The sequence below is a fragment of the Nomascus leucogenys genome, chromosome 20 (genome assembly GCF_006542625.1).
Source record: "Nomascus leucogenys isolate Asia chromosome 20, Asia_NLE_v1, whole genome shotgun sequence".
Lineage (NCBI taxonomy): Eukaryota > Metazoa > Chordata > Mammalia > Primates > Hylobatidae > Nomascus > Nomascus leucogenys.
In genome coordinates, this window is record NC_044400.1 from 10,745,431 (window position 1) to 10,768,885 (window position 23,455).

The 23,455-nt window shown below is 35.1% G+C and overlaps 1 protein-coding gene across 1 annotated transcript in view; it reads left to right on the forward strand.

Moving 5' to 3' along the window:
* Positions 1 to 23,455, forward strand: part of LRP1B (LDL receptor related protein 1B) — a 1,933,392-nt gene that overhangs the window by 865,903 nt on the left and 1,044,034 nt on the right. The window contains exon 4 of the mRNA XM_003267617.4: positions 22,435 to 22,554. Within this exon, the coding sequence (XP_003267665.2) occupies positions 22,435 to 22,554 (120 nt within the window). The remainder of the gene's footprint in view (positions 1 to 22,434; positions 22,555 to 23,455) is intronic.

Sequence of the window (23,455 nt, forward strand, 5' to 3'; positions counted from 1 at the left end):
CACCCAAGGAAAATAAATTGTTCTACCATAAAGACACATGCACTTGCATGTTTATTACAGCACTATTCATAATAGCAAAGACATGGAATCAACCTAGATGCCCATAAACAGTAGACCAGATAAAGAAAATGTGACACATGTACACCATGGAATACTATGTATACATATCTATAAAAATAGAATGAGATGGGGGCCAGGCACGGTGGCTCACGCCTGTAATCCCAGCACTTTGGGAGGCCGAGGTGGGCGGATCATGAGGTCAGGAGATCAAGATCATCTTGGCTAACACGGTGAAACCCTGTCTCTACTAAAAATACAAAAAAGTTAGCCGGGTGTGGTGGTGGGCGCCTGTTGTCCCAGCTACTCGGGAGGCTGAGGCAGGAGAATGGTGTGAACCCAGAAGGCGGAGCTTGCAGTGAGCCGAGATCTCGCCACTGCACTCCAGCCTGGGCAACAGAGCAAGACTCCGTCTCAAAAAAAAAAAAAAAAAATAGAATGAGACTATATCCTGTGCATCAATATGGATGGAGCTGGAGGCCATTATCCTAAGCAAACTAATGCAGGAACAGAAAACCAAACACCATGTGTTCTCACTAGTAAATGGAAGCTAAACATTGAGTACACATGGACACAAAGAAGGGAACAAAAGACACTGGGGCCTACTTGAGGCTGCGAGGTGGGAGAAGAGTCAAGATGGGAAAACTACCTATTAGATACTGTGCTTATTACCTCAGTGACAAAATAATCCATACGCCAAACCCCAGTGACACACAACTTACCTATATAGCAAACCTGCACATGTACCCCTAAAACTAAAAGCTAAAAAAAAAAGTAAAAATTATCAAGCCAAAGAATAATTAAAATAATCTACAGACTGTGCTAAGTGCTGTGAAGGAAGTGAGGGTAATTATGTGAAACCACAAACAGGTCGAGAGAATTAAATATTACAAGTGTTTTAGAAAGTGGAAATAAAAAATAAAATACTTTTGGAAAGCAATGAGTGAAAACAGCTAAGATAGCCTTCACCAAAAAAAAGATCCATTAAAATGAATATTTTTGTTTGATGAAATCCGTCAGAAAGCACCCAAAAGTCTAAACATGTTTGCACTGATTATATGTGAAAACCTATAGAGAGGCTATCTGGTTTATATTTTTAACTTAATCGGTTTTGAAATAAAAGTTTTATATATATGTGTGTGTATATATATATATATATGTACATTACATGGCTTAAAATTCAAATTGTTCTATAAAGCTTAACATACAGATGAGTGGTTATCTACTTCATACTACCCTGTTCCTAATTTCTGTTCTCCAAAGACACCCCACTTTTAGCTTTTCTTTGGATGTGTTTTAATCTGCATATTTAAAAAATAACATGCTTACACTGGTATTTCTTTCCTTTTATTTTTTGAGACAGGGTCTCACTCTCTCACCCAGGCTAGAGTGCAGTGGCACAATTATGGCTTACTGCAGCATCGATCTTCCAGGCTTCGGTGATCCTCCCACCTCAAGCCTCCAAAATAGTAGTTAAGACTACAGGCATGTGCCACCATGCCCAGCTAATTTTTGTATTTTTTTGTGCAGATGGGGTGTTGCCATGTTGCCCAGGCTGATCTCAAACTCCTGGGCTCAAGCAATTCACTTGCCTTGGCCGCCCAAAATGCTGGGATTGCAGGCATGAGCCACCACACCCGACCATTACTGGTATTTCCTGACTTTTCCAGTTTAGGTACCATCAACTCCCTCCCTACAGAAAGATGCATATTTTGTTTGCTTAGAATTCTCCCCCATACTCTGCCTTTCCAATATTATATCACAATATTGTTTAAACCAATATTCACTGTTTTCACCTTCTTGTATATTATCTTCAGAGCTGAACCACACAGTATGCTATGAATACATTTATTTACTTTCCTATTTTTAAAAAAATTATTGGTGATACACCTTCTGAAACCCCCTGTGTATTTGTTGTAGTTTAGACTGGTTGCATGGGTGTTATCAGGATTTCCTTTTACCAGCCTCCTGGGAAGTAGCTTTGCTTTCTCATGTGTCAGCTCTTCTGTCTTCTGGATCATTTGCCTTTTTCCAACTTGGCTTTCTCTTTTTTGGTGGAGGACAAAAATGTTTCTGTATTGTTGCTTCTGTATAAGCTTCCTGAGAAAAGTTGCTTGGGTAATAAATTTTTGGTGGACTTATACATCCAAAAAAAGTCTTTATTCTATTCTCTCAACTGATAGTTTGACTATGCATAGAAGTAGAAGCTGAAAATCATTATATATTAGAATTTAAGGTAGTACTTAAGTGCTTTCTAAATTCCACTTCTACTACTGAAGTTTTCAATGCCATTGTAATGTCTAGTTTTTTGTATGTGATTCAAAAATAATAGCTTTACAAAGATATTATTCACATAGCATACAATTTACCCAACTGAAGTATAAAAATCTAAAGATTTTTAGAATATTTATAGTTGTGCAACCATCACCACAATAAATTATAGAACATTTTCATTATGCCAAAAATAGCCATGCATCCATTAGCAGTCCCTCCTCATTTTTCCCACAATATCCCCAGTACTAGGAACAACCATTCTACTTTGTCTCTACTGCTTTGTCTATCCTGGATAATTCACATAAATGAAATTACACAATATGTAGTCTTCTGTGACTGGCTACTTTCACTAGCATAATGATTTCAAGTTTTACTCATGTTGTAGCTTGTATCATACTTTATTCTTTTTTATTGCCAAGTGATGTTCCATTATATGGATATACCTCTTTTTGTTTACCTATTTATCCATTGAAAGATGCTTGAATTGTTTCCAGTTTTGGCTACTGTAAGTAACTCTGCTATGAATATTCATATACAAGTTTTTGTGTGTTCTAATTTCTTTTGGGTATGTATCTGAGAGTAGAATTGTTGGGACATACAGTGACTCTACATATAACTTTTTGAAGAACTGCCAACATGGATTCCAAAGTAGCTGGATCATTTATATTTCCATCAAGAGGGTAGGAGGATTCCATTTCTCTATATCCTCGCCAACCCTTGTTATTGTCTGTCACTATGATTATAACCACCCTAACAGGTGTGAGGTAGTATTTTGTTATGGTTTTGATTTACATTCGCCTAATGATTACAGATGTTGAATATCAATTTATGTGTTTATTGGACATTTGTGTAACTTCTTCATAGAAATATCTGCAGATCTTTTGTTTTTATATTGGGTTTCTGTTTTATTAGTGAATTGTGAGAGTTATTTGTATATTCTGAATACAAGTCTCTTACCAGATTTGATCTGAAAATGTTTTCTCCCATTGTATGAATTGTTTATTCACTTTTTTGATGGTGTTATTTGAAGCAAAAAAATTTTTACTTTTGTTAAGTCCAATGTATATATTTTTTCCTTTGTCACTTGTGCATTTTATGCCATACCAAGTAAGCCTTTTTCTAACCCAAGGAAACAAGGATTTACTCACATTTTTTCTCCTAAGAGTTTTATCATTGTAACTCTTTTACTGAGGCCAACAGTCCATTCTGAGTTAATTTTTGTATGTGGTATGGGAAGTTTCCAACCTTATTTTTTTGCATGTGGAATTCCAGTTGGCCTAGTATGATTTGTTGGAAAAATTATTTGTTCCCCATTGAACTTTCTTGGCACTCTGTCAAAAAGTAATTGACCATAGATGTGAGAGTTTATTTCTGGATTCTCAATTCTGTTACATTTATCTATGTGTGCATCTTTGTGCCAGTACCACCCTGTCTTGATGATTATAGCTTTGCAGTAAGTTTTTCTTCCTTTTTTTTTTGAGATGGAGTCTCACTGTGTGGCCCAGGCTGGAGTGCAGTGGTATGATCTCTGCTTACTGCAACCCATACCTCCTGGGTACAAGTGATTCTTTTGCCTCAGTCTCCCAAGTAGCTGGGAGTACAGGCATGAGCCACTACGCCCAGCTAACTTTTGCATTTTTCATAGAGACAGGATTTCACCAAATTGGCCAGGCCAGTCTCCAACTCCTGACCTCAGGTGATCCACCCATCTTGGCCTCCAAAAGTGCCGGGATTACAGGCGTGAGCCACCGCGCCTGGCATAAGTTTTGCAATGGGTATTCTGCTATTATTCTGTGGGATGTTGTAGATGTCAGCTAGGTCTAGTTGTTTATAATGTTGTTCAAGTCTTCTATTCTTTGTTGATCTACTCCTGAATTGTTCTTGCCATTATTAAAAGTGGAGCATTGAGGTCTTCAACTATTATTCTTGAATTCTCTATATTTCCCTGCAATTCTGTCAGCTTTTGCTTCATATATTTTGTGAGTGTATTTTTTGGTGCTTTTATGTTTATAATTGTTGCATTTTTTTCTGTTGGATTCACCTTTTCATTGTTGTAAAGTGTCTTTGTTTCTATTTTTTAATTTTTAAGTCTGTTTTGTCTAATAATTATACAGTCACTACAACTTTCTTATGGTTGCTATTTGCATGCTACATTTTTTCCCATCCATTTTCTTTCCACTTATTTGTATCTTTGGCGCTCAAGTGTGTCTCTTATAGATGGCGTATAGTTGGATCTGAAGTTTTTATGCTGTCTGATAGTTCTGACTTTGGATTTCATGTTTAATCCATTTACATTTAATGTCATTATTGATAGAGTCGAATTTATGTTTGGTATTTTACCTTTTGTTTTACTTATCACATGTCATTTTTGGATTTCTATTTCTTTTTTAACGTTTCTCTTCCTTAAGTGAATATTTTGTAGTGTAATATTTCAATTATTTTAATAGTTTATTTCATTAGGTTTGAGTTGTTTTCTTAGTAGTTGCCCTAAGTAATCAAGATATATCTCAGTTTATCAGAATTGACTTCAGATTTATACTACTTTTAGATACAGAAATATTACTCATATATAACTCTATTCTCTCTTCTTGTATGATTGCTATTATTGTTATACATATTAAGTCATTGTGTTATAAATCCAATAATACATAGCTATAATTGTTACTTTGTATAATTTTATGTCTTTTATAGAGGCTGAGAGAAGACAGCTTAGGAAAGATTTTTATATTAACCTTCTTTTTAGCAGTTCTGGTTCTCTTCATTGTTTCTGTGGATTACAATCTGATGTCATGTTCTTACTGCAAGAGAGCATTGCTTTTGTTCTTCTCTTTGTGCTATTATTGGCAAATCTATTACATTTCTATATGTTATAAGCCTGATACAATTATATACATAATTTTTACATAATTGCTTTATAAATCCACTATGAAATGATAAATTATGTACTTGTAACACCTTTTATACTTAGCTATATCATTATCAATCCTGGGATTTTTTTTTTCATATGGTTTCTGCTTACTATCTGTAGTCAATTGTTTTGTGTCTGAAGAATTTCCTTTAGTATTTCTTATAAGCTGGGTTTACTAACAATACGTTCTCTCAGTTTATTTTGAATTCTCATTTTGTAAAGAGAGCTTCACTGGAAATAAGATTCCTGGTTGGCATTTTTTTCTCTTTCAGCACTTTGAATATATTATCCAACTGCCTTTTGACCTCCATAGGTTCCAATAAGGAGTCTGCTGTTATTCATATTGGGACTTCTTTGTATAAATATTTTTTTCTCTTGCTGCTTTCAAATTTTTTTCTTTGCCTCTGTCCTTCAACATTTTTACTATGTTGTGGATGCCTTTGTGTTTATCCTACTTGGACATTGTTGATTCTTGGTTGTGTTGATTTTTTAAAATCAAATATAGAAAGTTTTTGTGTCTTTTGTTAATGTTGTTCTGTTCCCTTCTTTTCTTCTTATTATTTTGCTACTCTCATTATGTGTATGTTGGCGTACTTACTGATGTCCCACATTTATCTCAAGCTCTGTTTATTTTTCTATAGCTTTTGTTGCCTGCATTATTCTGATTATACAATATGCCTTCAAGTTTATCAATTCTTTCTTCTGTTAGTTAAAATATACTATGAAACCCCTCAAATAAAATTTTCATTTTGGCTGTTTTTCTTTTCAAACCAAGAATTGCCATTTGGTTCATTTTAATTATTTCTATCTTCTCATTTGCATACTCTTTTTTGATGGAGTATTCATTCCATTTATAGCTTCATTTACTTCTTTTTAATTTTCTTTTTACTACTTTTATTGTGGTAACACACATATAACATAAAACTTGCCATTATAGCCAATTTAAATTATATAGTTCAGTGGTATTAAGTACATTTATATTGTTGTGCAACCATCACCATCCATCTTCAGAAATTTTTTATCTTCTCATACTGAAACTCTCTGTTAAGTAATCCATTAAGTAATGGATTCTTGTTTCTTGTTTCCTCTACCCCCTGGCACCCACCATTCTACTTTGTCTCTATGAATTTTACTACCCTAAGTAACTCATATAAATAGAATCAGACAATATGTGTTCTGAGGACAGCTTATTTCATTTATGGTAATGACTTTTAGGTGTATCCATGAGGCAGCATATGTCAGAATTTTCTTCTTTGTTAAGCCTGCATAATGTCCCACTTTATGCATATACTATATTTTGTTCATTTATTCATCTGTCAGTAGACATTTGGATGGTGCATTGGTTCCACTTTTTTATTGTGAATAACACTGCTATGGGCATGGTTGTACAAATATCTCTTTGAGACCCTACTTTGAATTCTTTTGAGTAATGCCCAGAATTGGAATAGTGTATCATATCATAATTTTATCTTTAACTTGTTTTCCATGGTGGCTGCACCGTTTTACATCTCTACCACCAATGCAGAAGGATTCTAATTTTTCCACATCATCATCAAAATTGGTTATTTCTCATTTCTTTTTGTTTGTTTGTTTAGGTTTGTTTAATAATAGCTGTCTTAATGGGTGTGAAGTGATATTTCATTGTGGTTTTTATTTTTATTTCCTTAATGATTAGTGATATTGACAATTTTTACATATGATTACTGGCAATTTGCATATCTTTGGAGAAATGTGAAGTCTTTGCCCATTTTTAAATTAGGTGCTCCTTTGTTGTTGACTTGCAGGAGTTCTTTTTATGTTATAAATATTAATTCCTTATCATGTATGATTTGCAAATATTTTCTGTCATTCTATGGGTTGCTTTTTCATTCTGATCATGTCCCACTTATACATGTTTGGAATTTTTGAGTTTAAATTTATTTTTTTCTTTTGTTTTCTATGTGCTGTTGTCATATCATTGTTTTACTTATTTCAGCATGTTTTCAGAAGTTTTTTAAATGTATTTATAATAGCTGATTTGAAGTCCTTGTCTGCTAATTTCAACATCTGGGGCTTCTGAAAGGCAGAGACTGCTACTAACTTTTTTTCTTGTATATGGGTCGCACATTGCTATTTCTTTGTATGTCTCATAATATTTAGTTGAAAAGAGAATTTTATGTAATGTATTTTAGCAACTCTGAAAACCTTTCTTTCCACAGTGGCGTTTATTTTTGTTTGCATATTTAATTGTTTATTATCTGGGCTTGGCTTTTTCAGTGACATCTATTTCCCCATAGTGTGCAGTCTCTGATGTACCCCTTAGAGGGTATAACCCTGAACATGTTCACAATTACCCTGTGGTGACAGTGGGCTTAACATGACTCTCTTTGACTATCTATTTATCTGATCTTTCTATTAAGCTGTGTGTCTTTATTGGTATTACACTTAGCAGACAGCTTGCATGGTCAGCTGATTGTTCTATTAGTTTAAAAAAATGCTTTTTGGCATAAATTGCTCTAAAATAGTCTTATTCAATAAAATCTTGGCTACTTTTCCGGAGATTTAGAGCTTTGTTCTAAACCCACAATGGTTCTTCTTAGCTATTTTTTTCTGTCTGGTTTTATCTGACCTGAATTTTAGCTTGCTATTTCCGTGAAGCTACCATCTTTGTCCTAACTGATCACCACCAAAATATTCATTGTTTTTGACAGTGCCTTTAGGCTTGAGTTTTCCCATGCTCTGTTACCAATAAAGTCAGTACTCTTGAGGTGAGCTACCTAGCTCTGTTTGTTAAGCCCTGCATCTCCCTGAGCAAAACATCTGCATCATGGCTCTGGAGCTGGGGACTGGGACAGTGCTTCATTCTTCTTAGAGTGACACCTCTGCTTTACAAGTGTCATGCTGAGTATGAGTGGTTGACTTTGGTCTTCTTGGCTTGCCTCTTTTGCCTTGGAATCACTATGAAGGATCTGGATGAGAGCAACTGGACCCCAGTATATTCTTGATCTGTTCCTGGGATAGAGCTTCTACCCTATGAGTGTATTTCTCCTATTTGTAATTTGATATTCCTGGGTTTTGGCTGTGTCTGTTGTTTTTTGGTTAGAATTATCTAGTTCAGTCTCTTCAGAGAGTAATTCTTCAGTATTCTGCTGCAAATGTTAAAAGAGAAAATCTAGGAGGTGTAACTTCTCCTTTCAACCAATACTCCAGTTTATGTTCCCACTGCATTCCACTCCCATTTCTGCTATTCTCAGGGGTGTTAAGTACCTGTAATTCCTGAGCTTTTCCATTATTTTGGTTTTGTATTGATTTGCTTCTTGGCCTTTCTCCAAGAGCCTCCATGTTGCATGATTTTATTGAGTGACATTCATATCAAAATTTATTTTAATAGTGTCCCCTGGAGTTGTTAGTGCACAGTCTTTGTGGTTGGAATATAGATGCCCTGACCATCATCTCTCTCATTATCTTCAACCTCTCGCTTAGATTTTACTGCATTAGAAATGTAAAGAGCTAAGTAGCTAAGTTAGCTAACACTAATGTATTGCTTTTCTGCTTCTAAATTTTTGTTGATATCATTTGTCTACTCTAGCTTCCTGCCTAGTCTCTTTATCCTTATGGGTTTGTACCTTGCATTTTTTATTACCACTTTATTGGGATTTAGGCAAAGTGCATAAGTGAAGAGATATGTTCAGTTGGTACATTTAACACACAGTTGGCATTTTTTGACCTGATATACGCCAAGCGTGGTGTTGGAGTTTTGCATTTGTCTTTGTTTATCTCATTATGTTGAACATACAGATACCTTCCCAAAGCTGTTATTGCCTCCTATGTCTGAGTCTAATATGGGGATTTATGTGCCCCATGAGGGGAAAAATGACTTTTCACTTTTAAAGTAGATTTAGTCACAAGTACTTCTAATTTACTGAATATGAAAAAATCAAAATTTTGCTTGCAATATGGATCCCCTTTTACAAAGGAGGTTACATTACTCATGTTGCCTCACCTCCACTATCCCAATTGCTACTACTACCTCCATCCCATTATATTCCTCTCACCAAAGCTAGGTAACATAGGAGTTGTATGTGTATAATCCTTCTTCACTTATATATACATTTTCTTACCCTCCTACCTCAAGGCACAGAGAAATTCCCTTATTGGGTATACGTAGTTTTCTACTGGCAATTGTATTTTTCTCAGTTCCCTCTGGTAAATTTGGTTACATTTTTTCCTCAAGCATAGTTTCTCTCTGGTAGCAACTAAATACATTGAATCAGGCAAAGATCTGATATTTGTTATTTTATTATTAATAACTCTAGCATGTCACCCTTACTGCAAAATCAAATGCAAAACTCTACTACAAGGTATGTAATATCCCAAACACCCTGGCTTTGCCAGTCCAATGCACCTTGTACTCTCACCTTTTTCTTGCCTATCTTTCTCTGTGCTGGCCCATATCTCAGCATTTATGAGATGCTCTAGAAATTATAGAGTATGTTTTCACTCCTTATATTTTTTAATATTCGTATAAACATATCAAGACATTTGCTAGGTCAGAATCTGAAGCTCAGATAGTTTAAGAAACTCGCCCGTAGTTATATCTGTGGTAAGAGATAGCACAAGTAGAACTATGTCTTTTACTTTAGGGTCTGGAGCTCACTTTGAGCTACCTTTGTGTCTTAATTTATTCTCTGATTCAAAGAAAACATGGATATTAAAATCACTGAATTCCTTTGGTTGTGACTATAATGATAATAATATAATTGCCAACCCACAGAAGGTGTTTATAATGTGCCAAGCTAAGTGCTTCTACTGAATTACTATGTTTAAATCTCACAACATTTCTATGAAATGTCATTGTCCTCATATAATTAGTCTGAAAAGAGAACCTCACACAAACATATTTTGCTTTAGGTTATCTTCTCATATCTTTTTATAGATTATGCTAAAGTAAACATTTTTCCTCATACAATATTCCCAGTAATAACTTATACCTAAAGATTATACATTTATTTTTTAGCAAATTGTGTCAATGAATAAACCAGCCATTTTTTTATTTTATAATTTGTAAAATAAATTAATCTCTCTTCAGATTTGATTATGGCCTTGTAGCTATATTTTAATTATCTGTGTAATAAAATCTACAATAAAATGTTTCTAAATAAATCAGAATCTAAAGTTGCTAAGTTGCTAAAAATGATTATATATGGAGATTCAAAATAAGCAATTTTTTAAATCCAGTATTCACCAATGAGTTGAGGTGGTTGGAGCTCTTTCTCTGAGTGATTTCTTAACTTGCAGGCATAACACAAAATGAGAAAGTCTCTTAGCATTGGTGTGGTACACTCTCAGATTTTTTAAAAAAAATTGTTACTTTGGTTTTTTGTTTAATTTATACATTTCAAAGCATATCTAGTGGTATACATCAGAATTGTATTACAGAGAAATATATGAGAAAACAGCATGAAAATCATAAAAGTAAATTGGAATTTCCAGACAAGAAGAAGGGAACATAGCGTGGAGAAAACATGCATATTCTTTCTTTTTTTTTTTTTTTTTTTTTTTGAGACAGAGTCTCGCTCCATCACTCAGGCTGAAGTACAGTGGCACGATCTGTGCTCACTGCAAGCTCTGCCTCCCGGGTTCACGCCATTCTCCTGCCTCAGCCTCTCGAATAGCTTGGTTTACAGGCGCCTGCCATCACCCCCGGCTAATTGTTTGTATTTTTGGTAAAGACAGGGTTTCACTGTGTTAGCCAGGATAGTCTCGATCTCCTGACCTTGTGATCTGCGGGCCTTGGCCTCCCAAAGTGCTGGGATTACAGTCGTGAGCCACCGTGCCAAGCCAAACATGCATATTCTTACTCTCCCTGACACAGAAGTTATGCATACCACTTCCACTCATGTTCTGTTGGTGAGAACCTGTTCTATGGCTGTAACCTGACTAAAGGAGAGGTAGGACATAAAGTCTCTGGCTGGATAGTCACTTCTCAGAAACAATTCTGCAGTATGCAAGGGAGAGCACAAATGTTTTTTAACAGATAGCTGTATTTACCATAAAAACTAAATGTGTTTCAGCAAAGAATTGGTTAATTAAATTACTCATCATTCATAAAATGGAACAATATGCAGCTATTGAAAAGGATGGGGAGATATACATGTATTGAGTACACACACACACACACACACACACATCTCATTACTTATTTTTTTTTAAATAAGGGAAAGGCTTTATTGAATGTGTACAGTTTCAGTGGAGGAAACATAGAAATTTTGAGTAGATCTAAAGGAAGAGTTCCTTAGCACATTGCATATTATTCATTACATGAAGAGAGTTTGTCTAAATGAAAAATGTTTAGGACGTTCGGGAGAAAGAATACATTAAGGAATGATCTCCACAGCATAGACCTCAAGGCTCTTATGCGTGCAGGCTACAGTTCTAATGCAAAATCCTCAGGGACAGCATGAGGGCCTCCACTGGGGGTGCCTTGGGCTCCTTCCAGGGCAGCAGTTGAAGGGGGTCGCGCTGCAGTCCAGGAGACAGGCTGGGGTTACTCTCCTTTCTGGTTGCTTCCTGATGGAATCCTGGGTTTTCAGCATCTTCCTGGGCGGCCTGGCCTGTAGAGGGCGCCCTGGAACGTAGAGGGCACCCTGGGTGTGTGTCCTTCCACCTCTGCAGGCGCTGGTATCTCCAACGCTGGCTCAGGCCGCTTTGGACCCCTCCATTGGTGGCATCTGCGTCTTCTTGAGGTGACTGGAGCCTGTTTGTGGTTTCAGCCATTGACTCCTGGACTTGGGAGTCTCGAGAGAGTTTGTGGCCCCTCTCATCTCCGGGAAGGGCTCGGTTTCCGATGGAGGTGCATTCGCAGAAGCAGCGGCTCAGCACAGGGAAGTTATCCAGTGCCCTGTCCTAGGCTTGCTCTAGGTTCAGGTCCGGTGGTATGTGGGGCTCTGGCCCTGCCTGCCTCCAGGACAGCTCTTCCAAGGTTGATGGATGGAACTCTACAGCCTCAGCCTCCCAAGCCTTGACCAGGCACAGCCACGTAGTTAGTCTAGGAAAAAGCAAATGGCCTCATTACTTTAAAAAATAAAACAAAGCACAAAAACCATATACAATCTTTTATAAATCCCAGACTCTACTTGGCAGGGTGCAGTGGCTCACGCCTGTAATACTAGCTCTTTGGGAGGCCAAGGCAGGTGGATCACTTGAGGTCAGGAGTTCGACACCGGCCTGGCCAACATGGCGAAACCCCAACTCTACTAAAAATACAAAATTTATCCGGGTGTGATGGTGGGCACTTGTGGTCCCAGCAACTCAGGAGGCTGAGGCAGGAGAATTGCTTGAAGCCGGGAGGTGAGGTTGCAGTGAGGAGAGATGGTGCCATTGCACTCCAGCCTGGATGACAGAGTGAGACTCTGTCTCAATAAAATAAAATGATAAATAAATACCGCCAACTCAGTCCATGGAATATTTTCTCAGACCACATGGTTGGTCCACAACTTCCACCTTATTACAGCCAAATTATAGAGAATTTTGCTATTTCTTTTTGAAATAGTTGTAAAATCTTATGAAATATTAATATGCAAAAAGAAAATTATGAAGTGACGATGTTGTCAGTCCCATTTATTAAATAAACTTTCAATACAATTGCTTACTAGTTCTGGTGGGTTTTTGATGGTTTTAAAAACAGTTTTCTATGTAGACATTCGTTGTTTCTGTTGCTTACAAACAGAAACCATTTTACTTATTTCATTCTTTCTAATTTGTGTTCCTAACCTTTGTTAAAGCCCCTTAATGCACTGGTTACAAACTTCAGTATATTACTGAATATAAATGGTGAGAGAAGTTATCCTACTTCTGTTATGACATGTTCATGTTTTGGGGGCAAAATCATTCATTAGGTTGAAGAAATTCCCCTCTATTACTGTATTGCCAAGGGTTGTATTTTAAATAATGAATGGGTATTGTTTTTTATTAAATGCTTTTTGGGCATCTATTGAAATGATAGGGTATTTTTTTCCCTTACTGTACTGATAGGGTGACCTGGATTAATAGGTTCTCAAATGCAAAACCAGCTTGGCATCACCATGATATATTATCATTTTATATATTGCTGGATTTTAGTTGTTAGTAATTTTGAAGAATTTTGCATCTATATTCATAAGGAATGTTGTTCTATTTTTTTTCTTTAATGCGTTTGTATGATTTGTGGACTAGGGTAATTCCAGCCTCATAAATTAGTTGGAAAATGTTTTCTTCCCTTCTGTTTTCTAGAAGGGCTTATGCAGGATTAGTTTTATTTCTTCCTTAAACATTTGGTAGAATCTTCAGGGAAGCTACCTAGGCCTAGCATTTTTGTGTGGGAAAGTTTTTAAATCACAAATTCAATCATTCTATATATATAGGGATATTCAGATTATATGTTTCTTCTTGAATGAGCTTTGGCAGTTTGTAACTTTGAAGGAACTTCTCTATTTCATCTAAGTTGTCAATATGGGCCTAGAGTTGTTCATAGTTTTCTTTTATTATCCTTTAAATCTATAGGGTCTGTAGTGATATCTTCTGCTGCCTTGCTGATGTTTATAATTTGATAGATTTCTAATTTGATATTTGTAATTTGTTTCTTTTTAGTTTTCTTTGTTCTGTTTAGCAAGGTCATATGATACAAGTTTCATATATATAAATTAATCATATTTGATTGATCACCAGCAATGGACAATAGAAAATTACAGTAAATAATACCGTGTAAAATAGAATCAAAACTACGAGACAGACATAAATTGAACAACATATGTAGAAGAGCTATATGCTGGGAACTCATGAAAAATTAAAAAAGTTTAAAATAAATGCATATATACCTACCATATTTTTGAATTAGAAGGCTCGGTAGTGTTAAGATGTCAATATCCCCTGATCTATACATTTAACATAATTCCAATTAATATCCTAGTAGGATTCTTTAGGAACTGAAAAGCTATTTCTAAAATTTACATGGAACTATGAAGGACCTAGAATCTAAAGGAATCTAAAAACATAAAAGAACAAGGCATAAAAATTTATGCTACCAGATTTCAAGATTTGCTATCATCAATATAGCATAATTTATAGAAAGGACAGACATACAGATTAACAAAACATAAGGGTACAAAATTATACCCATGGATACTTGGTCAGTTCATTTTTGACAAAGGTACAAAGATAATTCAATGGAGAAATGTTAATAATCTCAACAAGTGGTACTGGAACAATTTAACATTTGTGTGCAAAATGATGAACCCTGAGTCATAGATTTTACCATATATAGAAATTAAGCAAAAATAAACTACAAATCTAAAACTTAAAATTTCTAGAAGAAGTATAGGCTAAATTGAGTCAGTAATAGATTTCTTACATAGAACTCCCAAAGCAGGATTTATGAAAGACTACATTGAGATTTGATTTTATAAAATGTAAGATTTTTTTCTTTGAAATTCTGTTATTTGAAAAGCAGTAATAAGAGAATGCAAAGAGAAACTATAGGCTAAGAGAAATGATATACAAATCATATATCTCATAACAGACTTGTATCCAGAATACATATACATGCTGACACATGCACGCACACACACACACACTCCGTCTCGCTCTCTCTCTTTCAAAGCTCAATAATAAGAAAACAACCTAATAACAGTTGTTCTCAGCAGAAGATTGAACAGAATTTCTCTGCAGATAACATTTATGACTAGCTAATACGCACAACAAAAAAAATCAATAATAATTATAAAATGCAAATTAAAATAATTGTACAATAGCTACCACTACATATATACTCAAATGACTAAAAATAAAATTAAATTAAAAGCTGAAAATACCAACTGCTGAGAAGAAAGTAGAGTAGCTGGAAGATTGATATATTGGTGGTAGGATTATAAAAGAATACAGCCACTTTGGAAAGTAGTTTGGTAATTTATTATAAAGTAAAACATCCACATACCACATAACCCAGCAATCCCATATTTACCCAAATAAAATGATAACCTATATTTACACAAAATCTGTATGTAAATATTTATAGAGACTTAATGCATAGTAACTCCAAACTGGATACAACTCAAATGTATGTTACTTGTGAAATGAATGAACAAAGGGAGGTATGTTCATACAATGCATTATTACTCAGTAATCAAAAAGGGAGAACTACCTAATACTAGCAATAATATAGATGAACTACCTAATACTAACAATAATATGGATGAGTCTCAAATACATTATGCTAAGTAAAAGATGTCAGACTCAAAATACTAAACACTGGATGATTTCATTTACATGACACACTGGAAAAGACAAAACCATTGAGATAAAAACCAATCAGTGATCACCAAAATTGTCAGCAAGGCAATGGGTTGACTGTACAGGTGCAAAGGGGGTATTTTGGGGTAATGATCCTGTTCTATATCTTATGAATGGTATTGGTTAGACAACAATACACATTTATCAAAACTTGCAGCACTGTACATGAGAAAGAATGAATTTTGCTGAATTTAAAATATGGACGTCATTAAAATACCAAAAATAGAACAAAAATGCAATAAAAAAGCATTGCCTCACTGCTCTATCTTCTTATAAGAGAACACACTGAAACTTTGAGGCCAGTAAGTAGTGTAGCACTAAGCAAAGGATTCTGAAGAAATTCACGTAAGCAGTCATAACCAACAGCTAATAAGAGGACGAATGATGTGACACAAATTATCACCATTCTAAATATGTCAAGCATATGTCCTGCTGACAAGAGGGGCTGTCTGGAATGGTAAGTAGCTGTGTCAGCTTTTCAAACTTCAAGCATAAAAAACAGTGAAGTTCTTGTTTTTTTACTGTGCCACATAGGGAAAGAATAATTTTTTCCTTGTTACTATGGTTCTAGTTGTTGGATAAAATGCATTTTTGTACACGCCTAATTTAAGAAGCAATTTTATTACTAAAATTGAGAATGAAATATCATCCCATTTTGTAAAATGATATTGCAGATAATTTATGTGTATGGAAAGGTGCTTATACCATTTTGTATTTCCAAAGAATTTCTAAAAGTTCTAATTTACTCTCCAAAACACAACCTGGAAGCATACAAATAAAATAGCATAGCCGTGTTCTCACTGTCTTGCTAAGTCCAATACATGATCCATGTGAGTTATTTGACTGCAGGTCACAAAGGCAGCAGCATAATGCTATTGACTATACAATGGTTGATCTGATAGCTATACACACAAGATAGCAAACAGTGGTTGTTTGGCTTAGAGCTATTTATGTAAACAAAACTAATGAGGAAAAAAGACCTTTATTGGTAATAACTCGTAATGGTTGGAAACTGGTTGCCAACTTCTAATCACCTTTCTCTATTGTCCTGTTTTCACTCTAAGGAAGGTCAGCATGATTTATTTACATGTGTTTCCTAAATCATATACTCGCATACATTTGTGAAAAGGTGTCCTAAATCCCAATGATGTTACAAAGCAAAACAGCCCCTAAAAGCTATGCAAATTAGTATATTTCATAAAAATTACTTGTCTAAATTGTAAATTGGCCCATGGTTATGTAGCAAATTCAGTGTGGATGTACATTGCTTCAGAGGGTGATATTTGTGTTTTATAGAAACAAAGAGATCAACGTAGCAAATCCTTATTTCTTATGATTAGTGTTTCACTATCTGTTGGAGATTTTGCTTTCAGGTGAAAAATTTGAGAGAACTTACCAAACAAACAAATGAAAAACTTCTCCAGGAGACATCAAGAGATGAAAAAACTACAACCGAGTCATTTAACACCCGAAAATAAAAGCGTAAAAGAGAAAACCCTTCTAATGTAAAAATAAACAGCACCAAATTGTTTATAGTGTATATACAATATGGCAGGATAACAATAGAAATTCTGTTAGACTAAATGGATGATTAAGCTTAAAGGATAAAATGATAAAAAATAATTATGATAATAAAAATAGTTACCATATGTCAGCAATATTTTAAGAACTTTGTATCACTTACCTCATTTAAGACTCCCAACAATCTTATAAGGTAGTTTCTATTATTATTCCCATTTTAGAGATGAGGCAAAGCATGTAATGAGAGCTTTAGTCATGTACCCATCATCACTCATATGTAACAAATAACCTTGATATCTCAAGGACTCAATACAACAATAATCCAATTTTTCCCTGATATCACAGTCCAGTTGGGTTATCAGTGGTTGACTTCCCAGGTGCTGTTTAGGCTCTTTCCATTTTGGGCTTCTGCCATCCCAAAGGGTGAGGAGTCTGCTGGATCCCCCGCACCCAGACAGCTGACAAGTGTACAGAGAGTAGAAGATTGTCAGGATGCTATAAGCATCAGGTCAAGGAGTGGCACACACCAATTACTCTCTACGTTATATTGGCTAGAAGACACAAATATGGCTCCAATCTAACTGGAAGACAACTGGGGAATGTCATCTTTTTATTTCCCTAGAAAGAGGAAACAAGATTGATGCACATTTAACGATTCTCTGCCACACTCACATAGCCTGAAATTACTAAAATAGTTGGAGGTAAAGCACTCTTGTTGCAGAGACCAAGGCCTCAACATAATACTCTACCACCATTCAGAAAACAAGATAAGTGGTGAAAGAAATTTCAGTTTTACTATGAATTAATGTTTATCCTTTTAGACTCCCTCTTACTATTCATTAGTAATACAAAGATATCTATTTTTTGACTATTTCTAAATCAAATGGCTTAGAAGTGTTGATGTCTCAAAGCTACCCACTACTTGTAAACTGCTACCTTGAATTTGATAGAGAAGGTATGTTCATATTTTAATAATACTCTCTTTTGCAATTTTTCCTCCTTTACAACTGTGCTAAGGTCTGTATTAGTCCATTCTCACATTGCAATAAAGAACTACCTGAGACTGGGTAATTTATAAAGAAAAAAAGTTTAATTGGCTCACAGCTCTGCAGGCTGTACAGGAAGAATGGCTGAGGAGGCCTCAGGAAACTTACAATCACGGTGGAAGCCAAAGAGGAAGGAGGCACGCCTTCCATGGCCACAGCAGGAGGAAGAGAGAGTGAAGGGGGAAGTGCTACACACTTTCAAACAATCAGATCTCATGAGAACTCACTCATTATCATGAGAACAGCAAGAGAAAAACCTGCCCCTATGTCCGATCACCTCCCTCCAGGTTTCTACCCCAATATTGGGGATTACAATTCAACATGAGATTTGGGTGGGAACACAGAGCCAAATCATATCAAGGTCATAAAAAGATCCCTTAAAAACAGAACAAAGTGGATCTGTGTCAGGGGAATCTTCATCAATTGGATTAGATTTGATTTGTGAAATGATAGCTTCTCTCTTTTTATTTATTTATTTATTATTTATTTTTGAGATGGAGTCTCACACTGTTGCCAGGTTGGAATGCAGTGGCACTATCCTCTGCCTCCTGGGTTCAAGCGATTCTCCTGCCTCAGCCTCCCGAGTAGCTGGGACTACAGGCATGCACCACCACTCCTGGCTAACTTTTTTGTGTTTTTAGTAGAGATGGGGACTCACCATGTTGGGCAGAACGGTCTCCATCTCTTGTCCTTGTGATCCGCCTGCCTTGGCCTCCCAAAGCGCTAGGATTATAGGTGTGAGCCACCACTTCCAGTGACAGCTTCTCTCTTTTAATCAAAAGGATAGTTTTATTTTATAATGCTGAGGAATATGGATCAGATACCGTGTTTACATGTCTGTGTTCTCACTTGCATATTTGCTTCCCTAAGATACGAGTGGTCTTCCTACTTCAGTCTAAGTTCCAAACCAATGATAATGTTACATAAGCCAGTGGCTATGCTTCACGAAAGTCACTGGGTGAAGACTAATGATTCAAGTACAAAATTTTTTGTTGCACTCAAATAAGTTTTCTAACAAAATTAATCTGCTATGCTTTTAACTATGTTTATAGTCATTATAGCGTTGCATGCAACTAAGCATAAATGCTAAGCAGTTCAAATAGATAACTATAATAATTAGTATTGCTTTCACAGTCTGCCAAATTTTAAATTTTAGTGTTCATATTGTTAGTTCTTCATGGTTCTTCACGATCCGTTAGCAGAATCAATATTTACCTTTCACCTAATATCATAAACTGTTTAATCATTTCCTTGACATCACTCTACTCATATACAAATCCTCACGCAGGATAAGTCTAATAAACTAAAAGCTAACTTGACCTTGTATATTTTGCTATTTTCAATTAACAGATCTCCTCCTAACACTCAGAACCATGTTTGAGGTCTGGTCTTTCAGATCAATTTTTCCCCCATTTTGTATTTCTCCTCAACTTTCCATATCACTACCCCCCTCTTTTCAGTGTTCACTCTCCATCTTCCAGATACGTCAAGTAGAGAGAGTAGAAAGATGGGATCCATAGTATTTGGATTTTCTACTTTGGATTGACACAGTGAAAAGGTGCAGCTGGGCTGCAGGGATTACATGGAAAAATAATAAATTTGACTCACTGAGTGAATACACCTGCATTAAGGTAGAGACTAAATGAATTCGATGGGATCTCTACCCTCATTCTTTTCATAGTATAACTGAATCTATTTTCTGTGAGAAACCTTTCCTGCTTCCTCTTTCTGTTCCAACCCCTAACTACATTCACCTTTTTCTTCACTGCTCCACTCTAATGCTTTTTAACACCCTCAATCGATCCTATTAGGAAGCCTGGTGTACTTTACAGGCTTCATCCATGTTTATTTCTCAATGAATTTAACATTGATTTCCCTGCTTGCCTCTATAGACTACTCTTCTTCCTTAGGTTTTGTGGGACTTTCTAGGTTCTTCACTTATGTACTTTATTATTTTGCAGTTTTTCTTGGTGGTAGTTCTTATCGCTGATACCTCTTCTGTTTGATTTTCACATGAAGAAGTTCTCTGGGTGTTTTTATTTGTATCCCAAATATTCTTTTTAAGGGAATGCTTCTTTACTCTTTAGGTTTCAGTGACCGACTTTATGCTTGGGACTTCAAACTGATATCTCCACTACAGACTTCTCTTCAAAGATAGACCCAAATTCTCACTTTCTCCCTGGCTATTATGTTGCCAATATTTTAAGCTAACTATAATCAAAGACAAACAATATTTTCTTCCCAAACTTGTAGTACTTCTGTTGTACTTAATTCATTTTATTAGTACTACTCATTTAGTGTCATTATGCTTTCACCAAGTTTTTGGCCATCTTTCTAGGCAAATATTCATAGTCTTCATTTATTATTTTGCCATTCCTAGTCACTTAGATAGCTTTTCTTCCTTTACTATTTTTTCTCTCTACCGATAGGTAATTTTGAACAATACAAGTCAGAATGTATCACTGTCCTCAATAACCAGCTATGTCTCCTGTTGCCTAAACAGAAAATTCTACTTAATCCATGAATTAATTCACCTTGATCTGGCTCCAAACAACAATTCCAGTCTCTCTCTCATTTTTTTTTTAACCACATCAAGCATTATAGGTTAGCAATGCAGCGTTCGTTATTGTTGCCTGTGTTCCTTGCATGCTTTTGGGTCTTTCTATTTACTTTCTCGTATTGTCCTCTTTACCTAGGCTACATTCTCATTAATTTTGTCTATCAAAACTCTCATACTTTTAAGTCCCGACTCAAATTCAACTTCTTCTACAACTCTTTCTCAGATATCCTCCTGCATATTCAGCTTCCAGATGAATCTTTCTCTTTCTACATCCTACTACTCGTACTTTTATGTAGAGTATGTGTTTTGCTACTATGATTTATAAATATTGTTTTATATTGTTGTTCTGTCCACCTAATCCCACTCACTTCCACACTCATATTGTAATTATTTTTTTAATGAATTTTGCATCTGTGGAGCTGTAGCAGAGTGATTAGCATTGAGTATGTGCTCAATAAATATCACATTACAATAGCGTATAGATTCAAGGCAATTTTGAGCTGATTCTGTCTACATAAAGTGTAGCACTGCTGAAGTGATATCCTTGACTAGGTGAGAGGGGATGAGATTTTTACATATGATGTTGGGTGGGAGCTTTGACTATGAATTCAACTAACTGTGAAATCCAAGGAAAAGCAGTATATGCAGATGTGGATAGAAATGAAGTATAAATCTGGAAAATCTCTTCTGATTGCTTCAGTTTTCTCAAAGAAGTAAGAAGCAGGATCATCATATATGAGAGAATATTAGGAAGGAGGTTTGCAGTTTTAAGAAGTGAAGATTTGTGAAATAATTGTATGAGAATGCTGAACAGTAACTGAACTAAGGAAATACTATAGATAATTACATTTATAATACAATACCCAATGTTCAGTTTGGAATGTTTCAGGTGTTCTTTTACATATTGGGCTTTTATTTTTTAATTATAATTTGATTTTATTTCTGTAGCACCAGCTAAACTCATGGCAAATATCAATGTATTTTGAATCATTTAACTTTGATCTTCAAAACCCTTATTTGCCTTCCTGGGGAAAAGAGTAAAAACAACAGTATTGTAGCAATCTATTTATACCCCTATTTTCAGACAGTCATGCTTCTATCCAATATTTAGCTAGTTTAGCGAATCTTATTTCTGTTAGAAATTGTTTGTGCAATAAATGTGCTCCTGTCACTTCATCTCTATTTCATGCTTTTATCGTATTCAATCCTAATTTGCTCTGAAGGTTTGCTAACTTTTGCTTTAATCATGTCTTTTCTCAAATAGTTCAGATATAATGAAATGTATTATGTTCAGTATTTCTCTAATATTTTTCTACCAATGAAAAATAAAATATTGAGATGAGATATATTCACATTGATTGCTATGAAGGTTGCACATGGATTAGTAAATCAAAACAAGCTCTCAAAAGATAGAAAATCAATTGATGTGTCAGATAGGAAAGACATAGATGGCAAAATCAACCGCTGAGTTGACATCTTTCCTCTTGAAATAATTTAATTTACCAAAATTTGAAAGGTTTTGTGACCACGAACACAGTAGTAAGCTAAAAAGCGGGAGACCAAACAGATCTCAAATTTTATTTACAATAATTCAAGCAAATGTAAACTAACATATTTTAGATAAATATTATTTTCTAGACCAATCATATAAACTTTTTGGGAGAACAATCAAGACTATATTGTAAGGACTGTGCACTGAGAAATACAAACAATATTTACATATACAGTTAAATATAGAGAATATATGTATTTTTTCTCTACAGAACTGTTATCCAATTGCCAACAGCTGAATTGTCAGTATAGATGTACAATGGTCAGAAATAGTACAAGATGTTACTGTGAGGATGGATTTGAAATAAAAGAAGATGGCAGAAGCTGTAAAGGTAAGTAAAACAAATAACTCCATCAAATTTTTTTTATAGAGACTTAGTTAAGAGAAATGTAAGAAGACATCTTTGAGTACCTACCATGTACTCCACAGAGTGTTAACTTTTCTTTCTTGAGATTTAAAAGTTGCCCCCCCCAACCAAAACATAAACATTATTATAAGTTTACAACTATCAAATTTCAATTTTTTTGCAGTAATTTCAAACTTGGGAAATATCAACAATGGGAAATGTTTGGGTTAACCACTAACACATTGATCTAACTATTTGAACTTCCTGTATGTTGTATGGCTGTTATATAGCTGCAGTCTAGTAGACATGTGTTATTAACTATGTTAGGTTAATAATTACTCATCATGTAATGTTGTTTATAATTTTTGCATTAGTTATTCTGGCAACTGGCATTTTACCCATAGCAATAATAATGTAATAATGAACATAAATATTGATTTCTTTTAAATGTCTGGATTCTTGCTTTTGTGAATCCTTTATAGCAAATACTTATCCTCCAAAATGACTCCCTTCATGAATTCTGAAGAATTTTAGGTTATCTTTCCATTCGGTTGATTCCAATTATACATATATTAATATGTATATGTAACATATCCACAAAGTTAAATGCATTGCTTTGTATGATACTTAGAATCTATCTATATCTATATCTACATATAATATTTCTAATCTATAATATAGCATATGTCTCTCTCTCTCTGCCTCTCTCTTTCCTTCCGTGTGTGTGTGCGTGTGTGTGTGTGTGTGTGTGTATTCAGGGAATAGCTGCATTGCCAGAGCCACTAATAAATAGAATACTTTCCAAATAAATTAGTGCTTTGCTGATTACTTCAAATCTTTGCTCTAATATTATCACTTTTACCTTAGAATCTTAAATTTAAAAGAA